At 42.9% G+C, this 19,329-nt stretch overlaps 1 protein-coding gene across 2 annotated transcripts; it reads left to right on the top strand.

Moving 5' to 3' along the window:
• The first annotated feature begins 980 nt into the window (after window positions 1–980).
• LOC310744909 (calcium-binding protein 2-like) lies at window positions 981–19,148 on the top strand. Of its 2 annotated transcripts, XM_083576892.1 has the most exons (7): window positions 981–1,278; window positions 7,006–7,036; window positions 13,083–13,226; window positions 15,264–15,373; window positions 17,137–17,284; window positions 17,463–17,508; window positions 17,601–19,148. In XM_083576892.1, exons 1-6 carry the CDS (start codon window positions 1,045–1,047, stop codon window positions 17,489–17,491), a joined length of 696 nt encoding a protein of 231 aa, XP_083433018.1. In that variant the 5' UTR covers window positions 981–1,044; the 3' UTR covers window positions 17,492–17,508; window positions 17,601–19,148. The 2 variants fall into 2 exon arrangements, with proteins under 2 accessions (XP_083433018.1, XP_083433017.1); XM_083576891.1 differs by having other exon boundaries at window positions 17,463–19,148.
• The last annotated feature ends 181 nt before the right edge of the window (window positions 19,149–19,329 follow it).

The raw sequence follows: 19,329 nt of genomic DNA, 5'->3' as shown, positions 1-19,329 counted from the left end.
CACATATAATGTAATTCAACTACATAGAACCTATTCCCTGCTTTGTTTTCATATACCCTGAGTCGCCTGTTAAATCCAGTTTGTTCTAAAGCAGGCACATCCAACTTCCAAGAGACTGCAATCTACTTCCACTATAAAAAAAGCTGACAATGATCTACCCATTGGATTAACTAGAGTTGTTGAGCTTTGGGGGGGGGGTCAGGGCCCTGCGATCAACCATGATCGACCAGGGACATGCCCCGATCGACCGGTAGATCGCGATCGACCTGTTGGACACCCCTGTTCTAAAGGGTGTGTGCTGCCTCCTCAATGACCAAGAGTTGTCAGTAATTTCAGTTCAGTGCTGGGAGGCATCACCTTTTGCATATATTATATTCTTCTTTTCCTGAGGCTAATGAGACTATCCTGGCTTCCATCCCCCCAAAGTGAGTGTTGTTTCCAGGAAGACCCTGGCTGCATTTCTGCAGACTAGGGCGTGAGTTATACTGACTTGTGAATAATCATGCATAACATCCTATGGTGTGGTGTCTTGTGTCCAGAGTTGGAAAATCAGCCACTATGTGGAGCTAAAGGTACAGAAAAGTAGGGAAGGACTGCAAGTGCTATGGGCGTGATGAGCAGGTACATTACAACCACTGTCTCGTGGTGACTTTATACCACTGTTGCAACCCTGGAAAGGCAGCACCTCTGGAACCTAATTCCTTGTCTCCTTTTGGCCACTGATGTCCTCATTTCAGCTGCTTGGGAGAGCTTAACTGGAGACGGCTAGCTCATGCTCAAGGCAATGTGCCTGGAAAAACATCAACACATGCTCTGCCACTTGGCAGCTATAGATGGGAGAGCTTGGAGATGGCTTTGTCCATGGGACAAAGGGGTTGGAAGCCAGCCCTGCCATCTCTACAATAATCCTCACTAATTGGCTTCCCCACCCCACCCTGCTCCTCCCTGGAGGTGGAGTATAAGAGGATTTCCTGGCTTCTTCTTAAGCCCCCCCCCATTCTCAGTCTTCACAGGGTGCCTATCTCCGAGAGAGACACCTGTCCCATGCAACGCAAGCAGTCCGGAGAGGCAGAGGGCCCGGCCAAGGGCAAAGCGCAGGAAGGCGAGCAGCCCCCCAAGGAAGAAAGCGAGCCCAAGGGCAGCAGAAGCCCTGGCTCTGAATCCAGGCAAAGATCCAACTCCGGCCACGGGCGCAAACACAGCAAAAAGCATCAGGCCGACCCCCATGCAGCTGCCATTAAGACCTACTCCCCTTTCCTCAACACTGTCTTTGGCAAGGTGAGTTGCTGTCTGTAGCAGGAGGGGATGCAGAAGGGAGAAGCGGGGCTGAGAGGCGATGCATCCTGGACATCAGTGGCAAACTCATGCTCCAAGGAGATCTTTGTGTAGCCAAAATGGAGCCATCCATGCACATGAAGGTGGTATTGGCAGGCTTGGGAGAAACCCAGGGTTTGCAGAAGTAGGGGGGAAATTAAAGAATATTAAGGGGACACCCCTATAACAGTCAAATGAGGACTGAGCAGATTCAGTGGCATGGGATGCTGGCTAATGGTTGAGAGGGCATGGAATCAAATAGGGAGGTGGGCACGAACGTGCCTGGAAGTGTGACCCCTGCATTTCATTGCAGGTCCCACATGGGGAATGCAGAAAAGGGAACTAGGAAAGCGGAGCAGTAAGGGCTGAGTGGGCTCAGGAAGGACAATGCGGAAAGTGGTCTAGGATAAATGGCAATGAAGTACAAGCAACGTATTGTGCAGAGTTTATGGGTGGGGGCAGGTGGCCCATTCAGTGTTGGCTCAAAGCTGAGGTGGTGTCAACATGTAACATGAACACAGGAGTGGCAACAGAATGATCTCCTGGGGTGGGAGTGAAATGAATGGGGCTTCCTCCCACTTTTGTAGTGTCAGTGATGGGCATAGTGGCCAGCTAGTTATACTGGTACAATAGTTAGCTTTGCCGCCTCTCCCATTACGCTTCCACTGTGTTGTCCCATTGTTAATTGTGTTTCTTTAGGATGTCATGTATTCAGCCGTTGAACTGTTTGCCATTTTGCTTACTTGTTGAGAAAAGTTTTGAAAAGAATTACAAAACTGATCCAGGGAAAGTGGGCAGCCTGGTTTTGTGACCTCGCAAGCACTAGCTAATCTTTGTTGTGCGCTGTTGGTTTTCCACTGCAAACCTGCAGAGCCAGGTTCCCCCTCAGATTTTGACCCTGGAAAGACAATGGTTTGCTTTAGCAGAGCATCATGGGGAGTGCACTTTGTGAGCAGCCCTGCTACCCAGTGCTGGATTTACGTATAAGCTAAACAAGCTATAGCTTAGGACCCCACTTTCTTGGGGGCCCCCAAAAAATTAAAGGAAAGAAACAACTGGATGTACATTTCCAAATATAAGATAAAAAACAAATAAAACCTACATACAGCAACACTGGTTTGTGTTGTGTAGGCTCCTATGATGTAAGTAATGGACCCCGCCTGCTATATAAAGGGCCCCATTACCTTCAGTAGCTTAGGGCCTCATCAAACCTAAATCCGGCCCTGCTGCTACCCAAGTTACATGACATTTCTCCACAGCCTAGCATCACGTTAATGGAAGTTAGTTCAGCAGAGGGTTTAAGTGTGATATCTTCACTGAAGAAGAGGGTATATTACTGGCAGTAAGGCATGGATGGAATGCCTGGAGAGCAGGGATAGCAGTTTATTAGGATGGCAGCTTGCATGCTGAATTTTCCAAAGCAGTATATTCCTACTGGGAAACTGAGATGTGTGCTTTTTCTGCACACATATATATATATAGATATTTTGAGCTACTGGCAGAACTCCTGCTTTGCCTACAGAAGGCACCAAGCTCAGAATATCTAGTTAAAAAGATTGTGGGATGGGAAAGCCCTCTGCCTGAGATGCTGCCAGTCAAAGTGGACAATACTGGGGTAGATGGGCAAATGTAGCCTAATCTGCCTGCATTACAACTCTGTAATACTGCTGCATCTGTATGCCTTATTCCAGCCTTTTCCAAGCTGGCGCCCCCAGATGTTTTACTTCCAGCATTAAAAGCCCTAAACAACTTGGGATCAGGATATCTAAGGGACTACCTTGCCCACTATATTCCTGCCTGGCGACTGAGCTGCTCAGACAGGACACTGCCGAGAGGACTGTATGCTCCAGAGATGTGCTTAGTCCATGCTAGAAACTGGGTTTTGAGTGCTGCAGCTCCAGCTCTTGGGAATTAATTACCAGCTGAAATCAGACAGGCACCTGGCATTATGATGTTTAGGCACCTACTGAAGACATTTCTGTTTACCTTTCCCAGAGGTGTAACCCAGTAATTTATATTGGATGAAATGTTTTCACTGTTTTTAAAGTTTGTATGGATGGTGTTATTGTTTTAGAGTTTGCTGAATTGATTTTATTGTTCTTAGAGTTTGTGTTCCTGTGTTTTATTCCAGTTTTACCGCTTAGATAGCTATATGCCATCTATACAAGTGATCTATACATTTGTTTAACAACAGCAGCAACTACTGTATCACCATCCCCAGCCTACAAGGTTGTATGATGCTGGGGCTGATTGGAGCACAGCTGTGCTGGCTGGAGCTAACAGTCCAAAACATCTGGATGGTACCAGCCTTATTCTGTACCATTACCTTGCCCTGATTTAGGGGTCATTGATTTGTACAGCTTTGGATAGCTCCGTGGTGCTTATTTCCTGACAAAGGTTTCCTTACAGATGCAAAAGCTAGTCTTTAGTGCAGAGGCTGAGTGGGCTTCAGGAACCAGAGCAGAGCAGATCCACTTGGACACAGCAAGCAAGAGGGGTGGCGGAAGGCCTGTGAAGATTATAACTAGCCCTCTGCAACATCCTGACCCCAACTTGATTAGTTCATATAAATAGCTGGAGACTGAGGATGCCCTGCTGGGAGGGCAGGAAATCCCATTAGCCCTAGAGATAGGTGGGGAGAAGGGCTGAAGGAACTGTAGCCCTTGGGGGTTTCCCAAGGCTCTCTTCTGGTTGGGAGTGGGTTGAGGGGTCCCATGGGGACACAGGCAGTCGGCTCCCTAAGAGTAGCAGCAGCACCAGCAACAGCTTTTAGTCAACCTCCCTGTGCTAGCAGCCTTCTTCTATTCACACAGGGATGGCAGAGAAAGGATCTGGTGAGTCAGTGATCTGCTCTTGACCTCCAATCCATTTAATCCAACCTTCAGCAGGTTAATTTGGGAAGCGATTTCTCAGTGGGGTGGAGGTGGGGAGGGTAGTTCTGAGCCTCAGTTTATTATGCAATCTTCCCTCCGTGCTAATGAGCTTTCTTCCGGGGTGGAGGTGGGGACTTCTCAGAGGACACTGACAGGGAAATATTTGCTTAGCAGTAAATATAGGCAGGTCCTGTAACAAAATGCTGCAGTGTGCACTGGCTGTTTCACAGCAAATGCATTCTGCATAACGTTCTTGACACAGTGATAGTGCATCAGATATGGGTTTGTTCTGCTTTTAGTTGCTCCTTGATGCTTTCCCAATGCTACCACGTTGCTGTCATCTGGAGGGGCTATAGCGCGATAAAAGCAGGACAAAAATAAACCAGAACATTTGTGATATCAACAATTATAGAGGGGTCCTAAAATGTATGTTCCTGTTCAAGGTTCCAGCCAGTCAGTCGTGCAGAATATTCATATTGCATTTCCCCATTTTTCTAGTTTTCCTTCCCAAGCTGACATTCAGAATTCTGCATTGAGCATAATCAGTTCTCACTGGACTGTTTTGGGGGTTCCTTGCCCTTTAAGGCTCCCCCCATACTCCTGTATGTGTTGGAGTTTCCCCCAACCAAACATGCTGATACCTCCCTCTTGTTCTTTCAGTCACTATGTTTTGGCTCCATTCCTGTTGGCGCTCACCATCGGAGTTTATTATTTGAGGAATAAATATGCTAAGAATATATATTGACTGACATAGACTGAATATATATTGACTGACGTAGGCTGGTTGGCTCAGTGAGAGCTATCAATAACCCTGCTGATACTGTAGGGACCCATCATATTTAGATACAGCCAGTGCTTTTTTTCTGGGGGGTACTCATACCCCTAAACATTTTGTGAATCTAAGTTTGGTCTCATTGAGGGGCAGTATTTCAACGTGAGTAGGAAAATGAGAGTACCCCTAAATATTTTTTATTTTATTTTTTAGAAAAAAAGCACTAGATACAGAGAATCTATTTATTTTGGACAAAATTGTTCATTTTGTAATGTCCAGGTAATCAGGTATACTAGGGTGGCAGCCTTAATTTCCTACTGTATGATTTTTTTTCTGATAAATTGTTGAAAAGGCAAGGAGGTCTACATTTCAGTTGCTACAGATATCCCCCCCCCCCCAATAAAACTCTGGGTAATAATAATGGTGAGCTTTGAGAACCAAATTATATCCAAACATCATTCAGTCAGTAAGATATAAATCTTGATACAGTATGGGAGAAAGTGAAAATGAAACAATTTGGAGGGTAGTTCAATAAGAAACTCATTGAAGAAGATTGCTGTATACAGTATGTGTAAAGCTAAGTAAAACGCTTTCGTTCTTGTTATTTGGAAACTTTTTTAAACCTTTGTTTGACTACATAAAATGTACATTTGACTGAATACATGTTGCTGCTGCACTGTGAATTACAACTATTTCCTGCCTAGAATAATAGAATTGTAGAGTTGTGAGGGATCCTGAGAGTCATTTAGTCCAAACCCACTGCAGGAATCTCAACACGCAACAGGACTGGAGCTTTGCAAATGTGCTGGCAATTTTATTGCTGCACCACTAGGAGGACGTACCTGACAGAACTGTAATCACATGAAGGATTGTCTTTGAGGAAGAGGTGATATTTACTGGGACATATTATGTGCCCTAACTTAGCAGCAAGACCAACTGAACTTAATTAAATCTTACTTCTGGGTAAACACATGTAAGACTGGGCTGCACAGATCCAATCTGGAATTTAATAACTGGAATACAAAAAGCAAACAGATTCCAGGACAAATACATTAGGTCATGGAAAAAAATGCTGCACTGCACATATTAATAATCAGATGTATTACATAAAGTATGGTTAAGTCATGTAAGTATATTTTGAGCGTGGTTGGAAATAGATGGGTATTTTCTGAAATGCTTGAAAGGGGAACTGCATAGTGCAAGACCAGGCAGCTTTTACTTACCGGTACATAAATCAAAACATTGGAGAATATATGAAAAGTCCTTTTTTTAAAAAAGTCAGCTGGTCAGGATCCTGGTCAGGATCCTGCCATTGATGGTCCAGTAAGGAAAAGGGGGAACACAGCTGGAGACATACAACCCAGAAGTTAGATTGCAATCCTAACCCTATGTGTGAGTAAACCCTAATGAATTCAGTAGGGCTTATGCATGAGGGGACATGGAAAGGATTGTACTGCAAATTGCTGATACTAGTCTTTGAGTCTCGGCAGCCTATCCAAGTATAGGGTTGCCATATTTGAAAAAAGTGAAAATCTGGACACAAAAGTTGTTGGCAAAGTTGTTTAGCTTTTCTTTTTTTCACAAAAGTTGTTGAGCTTTTACTGCAGAAACTCAACACAAAAAAATGAGTTTTTGAGCTATTTTTTAATGGAAATCACCAAAATCATCACTACCAACATGGGCTGCCATACGTCTGCCATACATTTTCCTGGACATTTCAGTGATTTCCACCTGGACGCTGTTTAAGAGGGCTGAATACCCAGAATGTCTGGAAAATTCCAGACGTCTGACAACCCTAAAATAAATATTTTCCTCTAAGAGGTACATTCTCCTAATGCAGCTCCGTTGCTATGAAGATAAGGTAGCTTAGAAAAAAAGCAAAGAAACTGACAAATGTCTTGTAGGAGTTCCCCGTTCTGATATTTCATCCACCCGCTTAACTCTGCTCATGATGATTCACTTCTAGACAGAGTAAATAGAAGCAGTTTGCAAGAGACTTGGGCTCTAACTCTCTACTCTCCTTGTTTTTGTCTCCCTTTTTGCCAGGAGAGGGAGCTTTCACCAGTGGAGCTGGATGGTGAGTTGGCATTGTTGAAAGAAGGTGCTGGGGAATTGGAGTCCAAACTTCATGGGGCACAGGAGAGGGAAAATGCAGTATGCCGTTTTTCACTGCAGCAGACACAGTAAAAGGGTGGTGCACAGATCCCATCACTTCACCCCAATATCCCTGGGATAGTTCTTCAGCATCCTAGTTTGGAAGTGATGCCAAATGTATATTTGTTTTTTTTTTTTTTTATAATATTTTTATTTTTCGATATAAACACAATACAACAAACATAAACATACAAAAACAAAAACAAAACAAAAAACATGTATCATTTCATATCCTAATTTCATATCCTATCTTCCCCGACTTCCTCATGCCTCCCCTTTCTGTATTCCAAATTCTTATCGATTGTTCAGCAAATCTTCCCTTATTTTAATTTAAATTTAGACTATTCTTCCTTATTCTCCTTGTCTTAACCATTACTAATAGTAACCATTTACTTTCCAGTCCAACATCATTCTAACTTTCATTAACTTTGTAATATTTCTTTAAATAGTCCTTGAATTTTTTCCATTCTTCTTGCGCTGCTTCTCTTCCCTGGTTTCGGATTCTGCTCGTCATTTCTGCCAAACCCATATAGTCTATCACCTTCATCTGCCATTCTTCCAGTGTGGGTAGTTCTTGCGTCTTCCAGTACTTCGCAATGAGTATTCTAGCTGCTGTTGTAGCATACATAAAGAAAGTTATATCCGTCTTTAACACCCCTTGGCCGACAATACCCAAGAGAAAGGCCTCTGGTTTCTTGGGGAAAGTATATTTAAATACCTTTTTAAGTTCATTATAAATCATTTCCCAGAATGCCTTAATCTTCGGGCAAGTCCACCAAAGATGAAAAAATGTACCTTCAGTTTCTTTACATTTCCAACATTTATTGTCAGGCAAATGGTAAATCTTTGCAAGCTTGACTGGGGTTATGTACCACCTATATATCATTTTCATAATGTTTTCTCTTAAGGCGTTACATGCCGTAAATTTCATCCCGGTGGTCCACAACTTTTCCCAATCAGCAAACAAAATATTATGACCAATGTCCTGAGCCCATTTAATCATGACCGATTTAACCGTTTCATCTTGTGTATTCCATTTCAGCAGCAAAATGTACATTTTGGACAAATTCTTAGTACTGGGTTCTAACAGTTCTGTCTCCAATTTTGATTTTTCCACCTGGAAGCCAATTTTACTGTCCAATTTAAATGCTTCATTTATTTGATGATAGTGCAGCCAGTCTCTCACCTTCCCTTTTAATTTCTCAAAACTCTGCAATCTCAATTTGTCCCCTTCCTTTTCCAAAATTTCCCAGTATCTTGGCCACTTGGACTCCATATTTAACTTTTTAACTGCCTTAGCTTCCATTGGCGACAGCCACCTTGGAGTTTTATTTTCCAGCAAGTCTTTATATCTGACCCAGACATTTAATAGTGCTTTTCTGACAATATGGTTTTTGAAACTTTTATGTGCTTTAACCTTGTCATACCACAAATATGCATGCCACCCAAAAATGTTATTAAAACCTTCCAAATCCAAAATGTCTGTGTTTTCAAGAAGTAGCCATTCTTTCAGCCAGCAGAAAGCTGCCGCTTCATAGTAAAGTTTAAAGTCTGGCAGGGCAAACCCCCCTCTTTCCTTTGAATCCGTTAATATCTTAAATTTAATTCTGGGCTTTTTGCCCTGCCAGACAAATTTAGATATGTCTTTTTGCCACCTCTTGAAACAATCCATTTTATCAATTATTTGCAGTGCTTGGAACAAAAACAACATTCTTGGCAATACATTCATTTTTATAGCTGCAATACGGCCTAACAAGGAAAGCTTTAAGTTGGACCAAATCTCCAAATCTTTTTTCACTTCTCTCCAAGTTTTTTTCATAATTATCTTTAAACAAATTCACATTTTTAGCTGTCATATTTATACCCAAATATTTCACTTTTTTAACCACAGTTAACCCTGTCTCATTCTGAAACCTTTCCTTTTCTATCTGTGTCAAATTTTTCTCCAAAACCTTTGTTTTAGACTTATTCAATTTAAATCCTGCCATTTGACCAAACTCTTGTATTATTTCCAAAACTCTTTTCGTGCTAGCTTCTGGCTCTTGTAGTGTAAGTACTAAGTCATCTGCAAATGCTCTCAGTTTATATTGTTTAGCTCCGACCTGAATCCCTTTAACCAACTGGTCCCTCCTAATCATATTAAGCAAAACCTCCAGGACCGATATAAAAAGTAATGGGGAGATAGGGCACCCCTGACGTGTCCCTTTTTCAATCTTGAACTCTTCTGTAACCACATTATTTACAATTAGTTTGGCTTTCTGTTCAGAGTATATTGCACCTATACCATTCTCAAACCCTTGGCCTACCCCCATCCCCCGGAGGTTCTTCAACATAAAACTCCAAGAAATGTTGTCAAAGGCTTTCTCGGCATCCACAAATATCAAAACAGCTTTAGTGTTTATATTCACTTCCAGCTTTTCCAAAATGTCAATTATATTCCTTACATTGTTCGACAAATGCCTTTTTGGGAGAAAGCCCGCTTGGTCCCCGTGAATCTCCTCCATCAAAACTCTTTTCAGTCTCTTTGCTAAAATGTCAGCAAAGATTTTGTAATCCACATTCAATAGCGAGATGGGTCGGTAGTTTTTAAGTTGGGTCTTTTCAGTCTCTGTCTTTGGTATAAGTGAAATGTAGGCCTCTCTCCACGTATCGGGTGCCCTTTTCCCCTCCATAATCTCATTGCAGACTTCCTTCAGAGGTTGTATCAACCCTTCCTTCAAGACTTTGTAATATTTGGAAGTCAGTCCATCCGGTCCGGGGGATTTGCCCAACGTCATGCCTTGAATGGCATCTTCTATTTCTTGTGCTGATATCTCCTGGTTCAATATTGTCTTACTTTCTTGCGAAACCTTTTTCAGCCCATTTTCCTCGAGGAACTGTTGTATGTCCATTTCTTTCTGCGGCCCTTGTGTGTAAAGTTGTCTAAAGTAGTTCTGAAAACAATTCCTAATTTCCGCTGGGTTGCTTATGTTTTTTCCTTCCACTTCTATATTTGTTACCGTGTTGAGTTTTTGTCTCTTCTTTATTTGCCAAGCCAGTAACTTGCCACATTTATCAGCAGATTCAAAGGTCTTTTGTCTCATTTGTTTAATTTTCCACTCTAGTTCTTGATTCATCAGTTCCATATATTGTGTTTGATGAAATTTGATTTCTCTTAAAATCTCTTGGGATTTTGGCTTCGATCTTAATTGTTTTTCCCCTTCTTTTATCTTTTCCAAAATTCTCTCCTTTTTCTCATTTTGCTTTCTCTTCTTTAAAGTATTTTGCTGAATCAGAAACCCTCTCATCACGGCTTTGCTTGCGTCCCATACTATTCTTTTTTCTACTTCAGACCTTAAGTTGATTTCAAAATAGTCTTTCAAGGTTTTTTGGGCCTTCTTGCAGATCTCCTCATCTCTGAATAAGGTGTCATTCATTCTCCATCTGAAGGAACCAGTTGTTGTTTGCCTCATCACCATCTTTACAGCATTATGGTCGGAGAAAGTTTTTGGGCAGATTTCTACTTTTTTTATGTTCGGAGCCATACTGCTAGTCACCCAGATTTGGTCAATCCTTGTCCATGTCATTTTGGCTTCAGAAAAGAAGGTTCCCTCTCTTTCTAATGGGTGTTTTGTTCTCCAAATATCAATCAAGTCCATATTGTCAGTCATTTCAAAAAAAGTCTTTGGTAGTCTTCCATCTTTTGTTATTACCTGTCTTTGTGCCTTGTCCATATTTGTTGAAACTACTCCATTCATATCTCCCATCAAAATTAAGTTGTAATCCATATGGTCCATCAAGATTTCATGCAACTTCTTAAAAAATTCAGCTTTCCCTTCGTTTGGTGCATAGATTCCCACTATCAAATACTTCTCTCCTTGAGATTGAATTTCAATTGCCAAATATCTTCCTTGATCATCTTTAAAGATTTGTTTCGGTTGCAATTTTTCTTTTGCATAGATCACCACTCCTCTCTTTTTTACTCTGTCTGAAGATATAAATTCCTGTCCCAGTCTTTTATTTATTAGTAATTTTCTGTGTGCTCTTGTCACGTGGGTCTCTTGTAGGCAAATCAAGTCCAATTGGTCTTTCTTTAAGGCATGAAATATACTTTTTCTCTTCCTGGGAATGTTTAAGCCGTTACAATTCCAGGTTAGAAGTTGCAGAGCCATGATGGGATTAACTCCTTCCTCCTACAGCTCCCTGTTTTTGTTCCTCGTCCGTCGGTGGTGCCGTGTTCGTGTCCAATGATGGATGCCCCTGTCCTGGAAATGTCTCTTTCTGTAGGTCTTCTTCGTGCTCTCCCAAGAACTTGTCTTTATCGCTTACAGTCTTTATTCTTCTCTTCTTTCCCTTATATTTAAAAGACAAGCCTTGGGGAAATTCCCACCTGAATGGTATGTAGTTCTTCTTCAGCAGTGTCACCAGGTCCTTATAATGTCCTCTTGCGTCCAAGATACTCTTAGGGATGTCTTTAAAAATCTCAATAAAAAAGTCTTCAATTCGAAGGGCTGTTTGTATATTTGTAATCAGGGCAAAAGAGAGAGAAATTTCCCACATTTCATTCAAAATGCTGGGGAGGAAAAATCACATGTACAACATGAACATACGAAAATAAAATTGCTATGAATTATTTGGCACACCAACACTACAAACCAACTCAACTTGAGCTAACTCAAATTGCCCTACAAACGATTAAACAAACCACGACTTGTTTTTCCAAAGTTTGGTTTGGTTTCCAGCTGCTCTTGCCTCATGACTTTGTAACTTAATGAACATCTCTGGGGTGGGGAATTGTGGCTAAGGAAGGGTGTTGGGTTAGCACGTAACATCAACCCATTGTTAAAACACAAACCAAGAATCATAAGCCAACAACAAACCATGGCTTCATATTGTGCTTTGTTGGGAGTGAACAAACCACAGTTATGCCACTGGGCAGTGTTTGAATGATCAGACAAGCCAAGGATTAATGGTCCTTTAGCATTATATGCAAACTGGCCCTATGCTGCACAAAGGCCTTTCAAATTAAGGTCAATAAAACAGTCATTTTTACCTTCACTCCATCACCCATTTGCTATCTCAATTCTGCAAAGCAAATGTAGCAAAATGTTTGCTCACTAAATGACTGTTGGTACCACATTTTTGCTGCCCCCAGACTAGGTGTTGTAATTCTCCTTGGGAACAACCTCTGCTCATCACACTGCTTTGAGGTTTGTTTGTTGTTGTTACAATCAAGCAAAATATAAATCTTATGAAGTAAATAACTTGCGTAGCAAAGGATTCTCAGTAGATGAGATGAGCCAATAGGACACTGTGCTCCTCAGCAGGCATCCCTCAACCAGATTACTTGATCCTCTTTATTCCGCCTGCCAAGGATCTGACTGTTCCCCAATCTTTTCCATCACCATTACACCTGTAATAGTTTTTTCCACTACCATGCATAGCTGTCGTGATTCTGGGGTCAGTGCATGAGACAGCAGTTCTGGGTTGGCACAAAAAGATGTGGGACATTCCCACTTGGCAATTTAATTTAGAGTTGCCACTAATTACGAACTATCCATTAGTTAGGCAAAATAAGTAATGTCAACAAGGGACTTACTAGGACCATGGCATAATCACTGTTGTCTGGTCACATCGCTACATTTCATAATTAAAAACATCAAGAGTTGGAAAACAGGACACCGGTGCCTAAATGGCCATTATAGTCCCACACAGCAATTTCATTTTTCGCAGCGTTTATCACAAACACAAAAGCTGTGCATTAAATTTCTTCAAAAGCAACTTGCCTTTATTAGTGTGAGAGACATCCATCAACCCTTTGAAGTTTCCTAACTAGAGCAACCCCTGAGGGCAAGTTTGTTCTTTCTGTTGTCCTCTTGTCTCCTCCATGACTGCATGGTCTTTCCGTGTCCCCAAGGTGAGGAGAAAGGAGGTCAAGGCAGGTATCATTGTCTCACTTCTATGAAATGTCTCTGGGACTTTCCTTGCAGAACTGCTAGATGCCTTCAAGGAGTTTGACACTGACCAGGACGGCTACATCAGTTACAAGGACCTGGGAGAGTGCATGAGAACTATGGGCTACATGCCCACCGAGATGGAGCTGATTGAGATCTCCCAACACATCAAAATGCGCAGTGAGTTGCGGGGTGCAGGTGGGGATATGTACCCAAAATCTGCTTCAGGAAGTGCTGCCTTGTTCCTTACACCCTGAATGCCCTCACCCCAGAATTGCAGTTTGAGTGGTTCCTATTACCAGGGGTATACTTTCTGATATTCAGAATTGTCTTTAGGGACAATTTTTAAAAAAGCAGCAGCAGCAGACATTTTACAGGCTTCAGCTCCTCCCCCAGAGTCTCTAGAAGTTCTGACTGGGTACTGGAGAATGGATGCATCTTTTCCATTACACATGATATAAAGGTGCATAGGTGAGCACCAAGGATGCAGGAGAATTTTGATTCAGTTTTCATTTACAGGAGAATGTACCTCATTTGCACTGACCGAAACAATATGCAAACCAAAACGCAGCTGCTCTTTGGAACTAGCACTGCAGTTTTCCAGCCAAATAATGTTTACAAAAATGCACATAGTATGTAGAAAGCATGCATAAAAATGAATGTATTTGGGAAAATAGCATGCCAAATGTATCATAGCAGGGGAAAATGCTTCCAAAAAATGTGTACATTGGTCAAAATTGCATACAGAAATATGTTTATTAAGAGACGTTCATATATATATGCCGCAAAAAATGTGGAAACAGAATTTAAGAATGGAAAAATGAGAAATGAAACAAAACGAATTCTCTCCATCCCTAGTGAACATATATTGTGGACCCATACTTGCCTTATAAAATATTAGCTTATTTAGCTGTTCAAAATGAATCTTACCAGCTGCAGTCTGTGATATGTCAAATGGTACACAAAGCTGACAGGCAGTGTACCAGCAGCTAAAATGCTAACGTTCTGCAATATATACCGTATTTTTCGCTCTATAACACGCACCCGACCATAACACGCACGTAGTTTTTAGAGGAGGAAAACCTGTAGGCATGCCACCCGTAGGCATTCCCTCCATAACACGCACAGACATTTCCCCTTACTTTTTAGGAGGAAAAAAGTGAGTGTTATGGTGCAAAAAATACGGTATTTACCGTAACTAAATAAACAAGCAGCCTCCTTGCTTTTGAACAATATGATCAGACTCAGGCTGTAGGTAAGCTGGTTCATTGTTGCTTGCTTAAATGCAAAACACCAGTGCTCTGCTCCCCTTTCCTCACCACCATAACATTTTACTCCTGAGAAAGTAACTCGTTCTCTCTATTTCCAGCATTCAGCTGTGAGTGCTGCTGCTTACGTACCCAAAACAGAACTGTCCGTGCACAAAAGGGAGGTGGTATCAGCAGATCTGGTAGAACCTCAAGGCTTGTGGAAGTACAAAAAATGTGGGGGTGGCGGCGAGGGAATACCAATGAGGACTGAACATGCTCAGTAGCCACATAATGAAGTATGACTGTTGGGTGAGGGGGGAGCAGTAAATCAGCTGGGAATGGGATAGAGCAGGGAGGTCCAACTTTTCATACCAATTGGGTAGCAAGAGTACTTCCACATGGAACCTGCAGGCCATTCACTGCCTTGTCATGCAGGAGAGGGGAGCAAGGCCAAAATCTGATGCCCCTTCCCAGCCCTCATGCTCCCTTCCCAAAGCTGATAAATTAAATGAGGCTCTGGCAGAGTACTAGAGTCCTCCCACCTCCTTCCCAAAGCTGGGAAAGGGCTAACTAGGCCTTTGGAAGGAGTAGGATGATGCTAGGACCTTGTCAGAACTCTCACACCTCTTTTCCAAAGCCCAGCACCTCTCTTACCTGGCTTTGGGAAGGTAGCACAGAGGGCTGTGGTGGGGCTGGGTGTGTGTTGTCAAATGATGCTGAGGGCCGCCAAAAAAGAGCTTGATGCCTCAGGCCACGTGTTGGACAGCCCTGGGATAGAGAATTATGCAAAAGAAAGGCATGGCAGACAGACTAGAACAATGAACAGGAACTCTCCATGCTGCAACATTATGCTGCAGGTTCCGTTTGTGTTACTGAGTGTGCTGTAGTCATTCGGTAAAAAGTGCAGCTAGCTTCTCTGCCCAGTCCTTGGGAAGCTGACTTTTCCTATCCTTCTCTTTCCTCATAGTGGGAGGTCGTGTAGACTTTGAGGACTTTGTAGAGATGATGGGCCCAAAGTTGCGTGAAGAGACTGCTCACATGGTGGGCGTGAGGGAGCTGAAAATTGCATTCCGTGAGGTATGATGGGAAGCCAATCAGCGGGAGGGAAGCAGGGAATTGTGATATTCCTCAAACCATATTCCATGTAATGCTTTAGATACAACTGCACATTATATTTCCATAAGCCCTGACATTGTAAGGGATTCATCCCTGATGAATTGTAAGACACACAGAAGTATGTAGGTTCAGGCTAGAAATGTGGGTGGCAACTAGCCAGGGAATCATCTTGGCCCTCCAGATGTTGTAGAACTACATTTCCCAATATCCTTGGCCATTGGCTGTGCTTTCTGTGGCTGATGAGAGTTGTAGTTCAGCAGCACCTGGAGGGCCAAAGGCTCCTCACATCTGGTATAATAAGACATTCATAGCTACCCTGTCCTCTCACTACTGGAATCAAGTTATATTGTTTATCAATTATTATGGGTCAAAAAAAAACTGATTCTCAGCAATCCACAAAACAAGGTAACTTACTAGCACTAGATCAGACTTCCTCAACCTTGGCCCTCCAGACGTTTTTGAGACTACAATTCCCATCATCCCTGACCACTGGTCCTGCTAGCTAGGGATCATGGGAGTTGTAGGCCAAAAACATCTGGAGGGCCAAGGTTGAGGAAGCCTGCACTAGATAATATATTTTTCATTGTTTTTAAACTGCAAGCTTTTTGAAGACCCCATAGGGCTACCAATATGGCATATACATTTCAGAAATAAATATGAAAGTTCTTCCAGCCTTTTCAGGGTCTTGGATAGTGCTCTGTGTGTGCAGAATAGCTCTGTGTTTGCCACATTAGTCTATAAAACGTATCAACCATAATCTTGGCTTATTTTGGTTGGAGTGCTTGGTAGTCCTACTGGCTCCACAGAATTAGAGATGACACTTGAAAGAATGGTTGGCTGCCCATGGTGGATCTTACTATAGCCAAATAAAGGGAATTAATTAGATGAAGTATTAATACATTGCCCTCTGGTGGCTGTCTGTGTGAATAACAAAATTTCTTGGCAGGTGGAACATTTCAGCCTATGCAGGAGAACGTGTTTCTGTGTTGTGCAAGCTTCTAGGGGGCAAGTAGTACGCCTTAGATATGGGTAACATGTGTTCAAAAGCATATCTCCTGTCTTAGTGCTGGTGTCTGTGATGTCTCTTCTTTGAGCTGCTATGTGCACATAAGATGAACCGAGACAAGAGGTGCCTGATAGGTTTCTCTTGATGCTATGGAACAAGGAGCGGCTTCTAAAATAAGCTAAAACAACCTTACCTTGGTAGGGCTGCAAGCAGCTGTGTTAGACCTGGCAAATGTAAATGGTATATGAGCTTGCTTCTCACACCCAGGTACCCACAGCGGTGAGAGACAGCTGCTTCTCTCTGGGGCAATTGCACACTATGTATGTATAAAGGAGTGGAGCCAATGGCCTTTGGCACTACATGAGGAGGTGAAATACTAGATGAATGAGAAAGACACCTGCAACTGTCTCTCACTAGATGGATACTTCATTTGTTCATTCATTCATTCATTTACACAACACCCCACACACTCCTGAAGGGCATGATATCACAGGGAAACAACTCCTTTGCTGCTGCAGGTGGTTGTGTGAAGGGGACCAAAGCTACTAGTAAATGCTTGCCAGCTTAGGATAAAGGAGCCGAGGTGGAGTGGGGTGGCCAGGATTGGGGATCATGGGGGTAAGCATGAAAAGAGGAGGATCTTGGGGGATTTGAGGGTAAAGGAAACCGAAGTGTCTGAGCTGGAGGTAACATTGTGCGTGTGCCCTTCTTTCTGAAGTTTGACACAGATGGGGATGGAGCGATCAGTGGGGCAGAGCTGCGCCAGGCCGTGACTGTACTCCTGGGGGAGCAACTCAATGGCCAGGAAGTGGATGAGATCCTGCAGGACATGGACCTCAATGGGGATGGAAGAGTGGACTTTGATGGTAAGAGAACAGAGCACCTTCCCTATTAACCATCATCTCTAAATGTGACAGGGGTTGGCGGGGTAGATACAGAATAGATGTGGATTGTGGCTAACATCATGTGTATGACATGGGGGATGCAGAGGGTGCACGCAGTAGCTATCTTGGGGACTGATTCTCCTCTTCCCACCTGTTTCAGAGTTTGTGATGATGCTGTCAAGCAGGTAACAAGATCCAAAGGGGAAGTGAGTATTTTCTTACTTCCAGAATTACTGCCCTTTCCCCCTGATAGCCAGAGAGAGCTGGCTGCCCTTTGATGTCTCTTCACCTCCTGGAGATAGTGGGGAAACACCCACAGAAGGCTGCAGTATCTCCTCCAATTCTGGGTCCTTCAGTGAAAACCCATGCACACCCAACTACCAGCTGACTCCACCTTCACATGGTGCAAGATATCTCTGGGGGGAAACTCTGACCCAGAAAGCTATCCTGCAGCTGGGCTCATGAAGAGGCCTCCTCTCTCCTCTGGATATGGAAGATCGTTCCTAACTATGGATCACATCTGAAGCTTTGGGTGATCTTCCTGTATCCAAGCTTTCTGCACAGTATTTTTCTATTTTATTCTTTCATTTCTATATCACAAACCAATCTAATATCTGTCTGTCTGTCTGTCTGGTATACAAAATCTCAGTTAAAAGCAAAACACTATAACAGATAATATCAAAGCAAAATACATTCAGTTTGGGGCTTCATCCATGAGCCCAGAATTCCTGGAGAATCCCACTAAAATCAGGGAGTCGTTCAGAGCAAAATTGCATATTTCACTCCCCCTTGGGATGTCAGTATTCTCCTGAACTTGAATGGTGGTATCCATATATCTCCAGGGCAAAACAAAGACATGAATGAAAGGCCTGTTTGCAGAGGCCTTAAGATGGAAAGGGAAGAAATGAACCTTAGTGTGCTTCTGTCCGTCCCCACTAGGCTACATTACTGGGGTGCGTGTGCACTGTCTTGTTAAATCAATACAACAAAACTCAGGCCAGTAGCAAACTGGAAGAACCAGCCCATTGCTATGTATTTCCACAAAATGTGAAGTGCTCCCCAAGGACTACCTTGTTGAAGCCTCAACTTTGTATTTTTTGTAGTGCAACAGTTTAAGCCACAGTTCAAGTCCTTTCTCTCTCCTATGCCAAGAGCTGGCAGGAGCTGGTACTGCAAAATAAAAGGGTTTGTAGAGCATAGCTCAGTGTTGGGGCAAATATCCCACGTTCTAAATTTCCCAGGCTGCATCACCAGCGTTTTGAGCCAAGAGGTAGGGTAGCTGCAGGAAGGTTAGGAAAGCCCCACTGAATGAAACCCCAGAGAGTTACCACCAGGCAGAGCAGACAGTGCTGGGTCTTGACTAGGTGGCCCAACTGAGTATGGGATAACCTCATAGGTAGCATATTGGGGGGAAATGGAAAAGCAGCATTGTATGCAACAAGCAGTGGGGCAGATCCAATACCGTTAACAATTAGGCACCCAGAATCATAAGACTGTGAGCTCTGGGGAACCTTTCACTCATAAGATTATGTATCTATTTTAGAAGTGAGAAAGAATCCTTCTTTCCTCCTCCCCACACACCCATCGGATAACACTGCCATTATCTCATTGGTCATTCCCAACAGTGTCACCACTGAGAGGGAAAGGGTGGCCACCTGCTTTACCTTACAGGGGACAGTCCTCTAATTGGAAGGTCATCTCTAACTGAAGGGCAATCCAGTCCAAGTCCGTTTTAAAGATAAAGAACCATAAGAAGGAAGGGCAGGGGCCTTGTATATGAGAGAGCTGGATCCTTGAAGTTTCCCATTCACAGCACGGGGCAGGAGACTGAGCTGGCACACAAGTCACCTGGTCACAGTCTTTCCCAGTATAGTGAGATGCATTGCACTTTCATTTAAATTATAAACATTTTCAAAATTTGCAATGATACACGTAAAATTGGATTATGCAAATAAGCATCCTTTTATTTTTGTCGCCACCCTCATGAAGAAGGACATTTGGGGGGTAGGGCGGCTGAGCCTGAGCTA

Source organism: Podarcis filfolensis (genome assembly GCF_964270895.1).
Source record: "Podarcis filfolensis genome assembly, chromosome: 1".
Taxonomy (NCBI): Eukaryota; Metazoa; Chordata; class Lepidosauria; order Squamata; family Lacertidae; genus Podarcis; species Podarcis filfolensis.
Note: the sequence above shows the minus strand (reverse complement) of the source record. Positions and strands in the feature narration are given on the sequence as shown.

Bases quoted from the DNA above. Each gene is read 5' to 3' on its own strand.
- LOC310744909 (XM_083576892.1), top strand. From the start codon at position 1,045: ATGCAACGCAAGCAGTCCGGAGAGGCAGAGGGCCCGGCCAAGGGCAAA. The intron at 13,227-15,263 runs GTGAGTTGCGGG...CTTTCCTCATAG, and splicing joins CCAACACATCAAAATGCGCA to TGGGAGGTCGTGTAGACTTT. The intron at 15,374-17,136 runs GTATGATGGGAA...TTCTTTCTGAAG, and splicing joins TGAAAATTGCATTCCGTGAG to TTTGACACAGATGGGGATGG.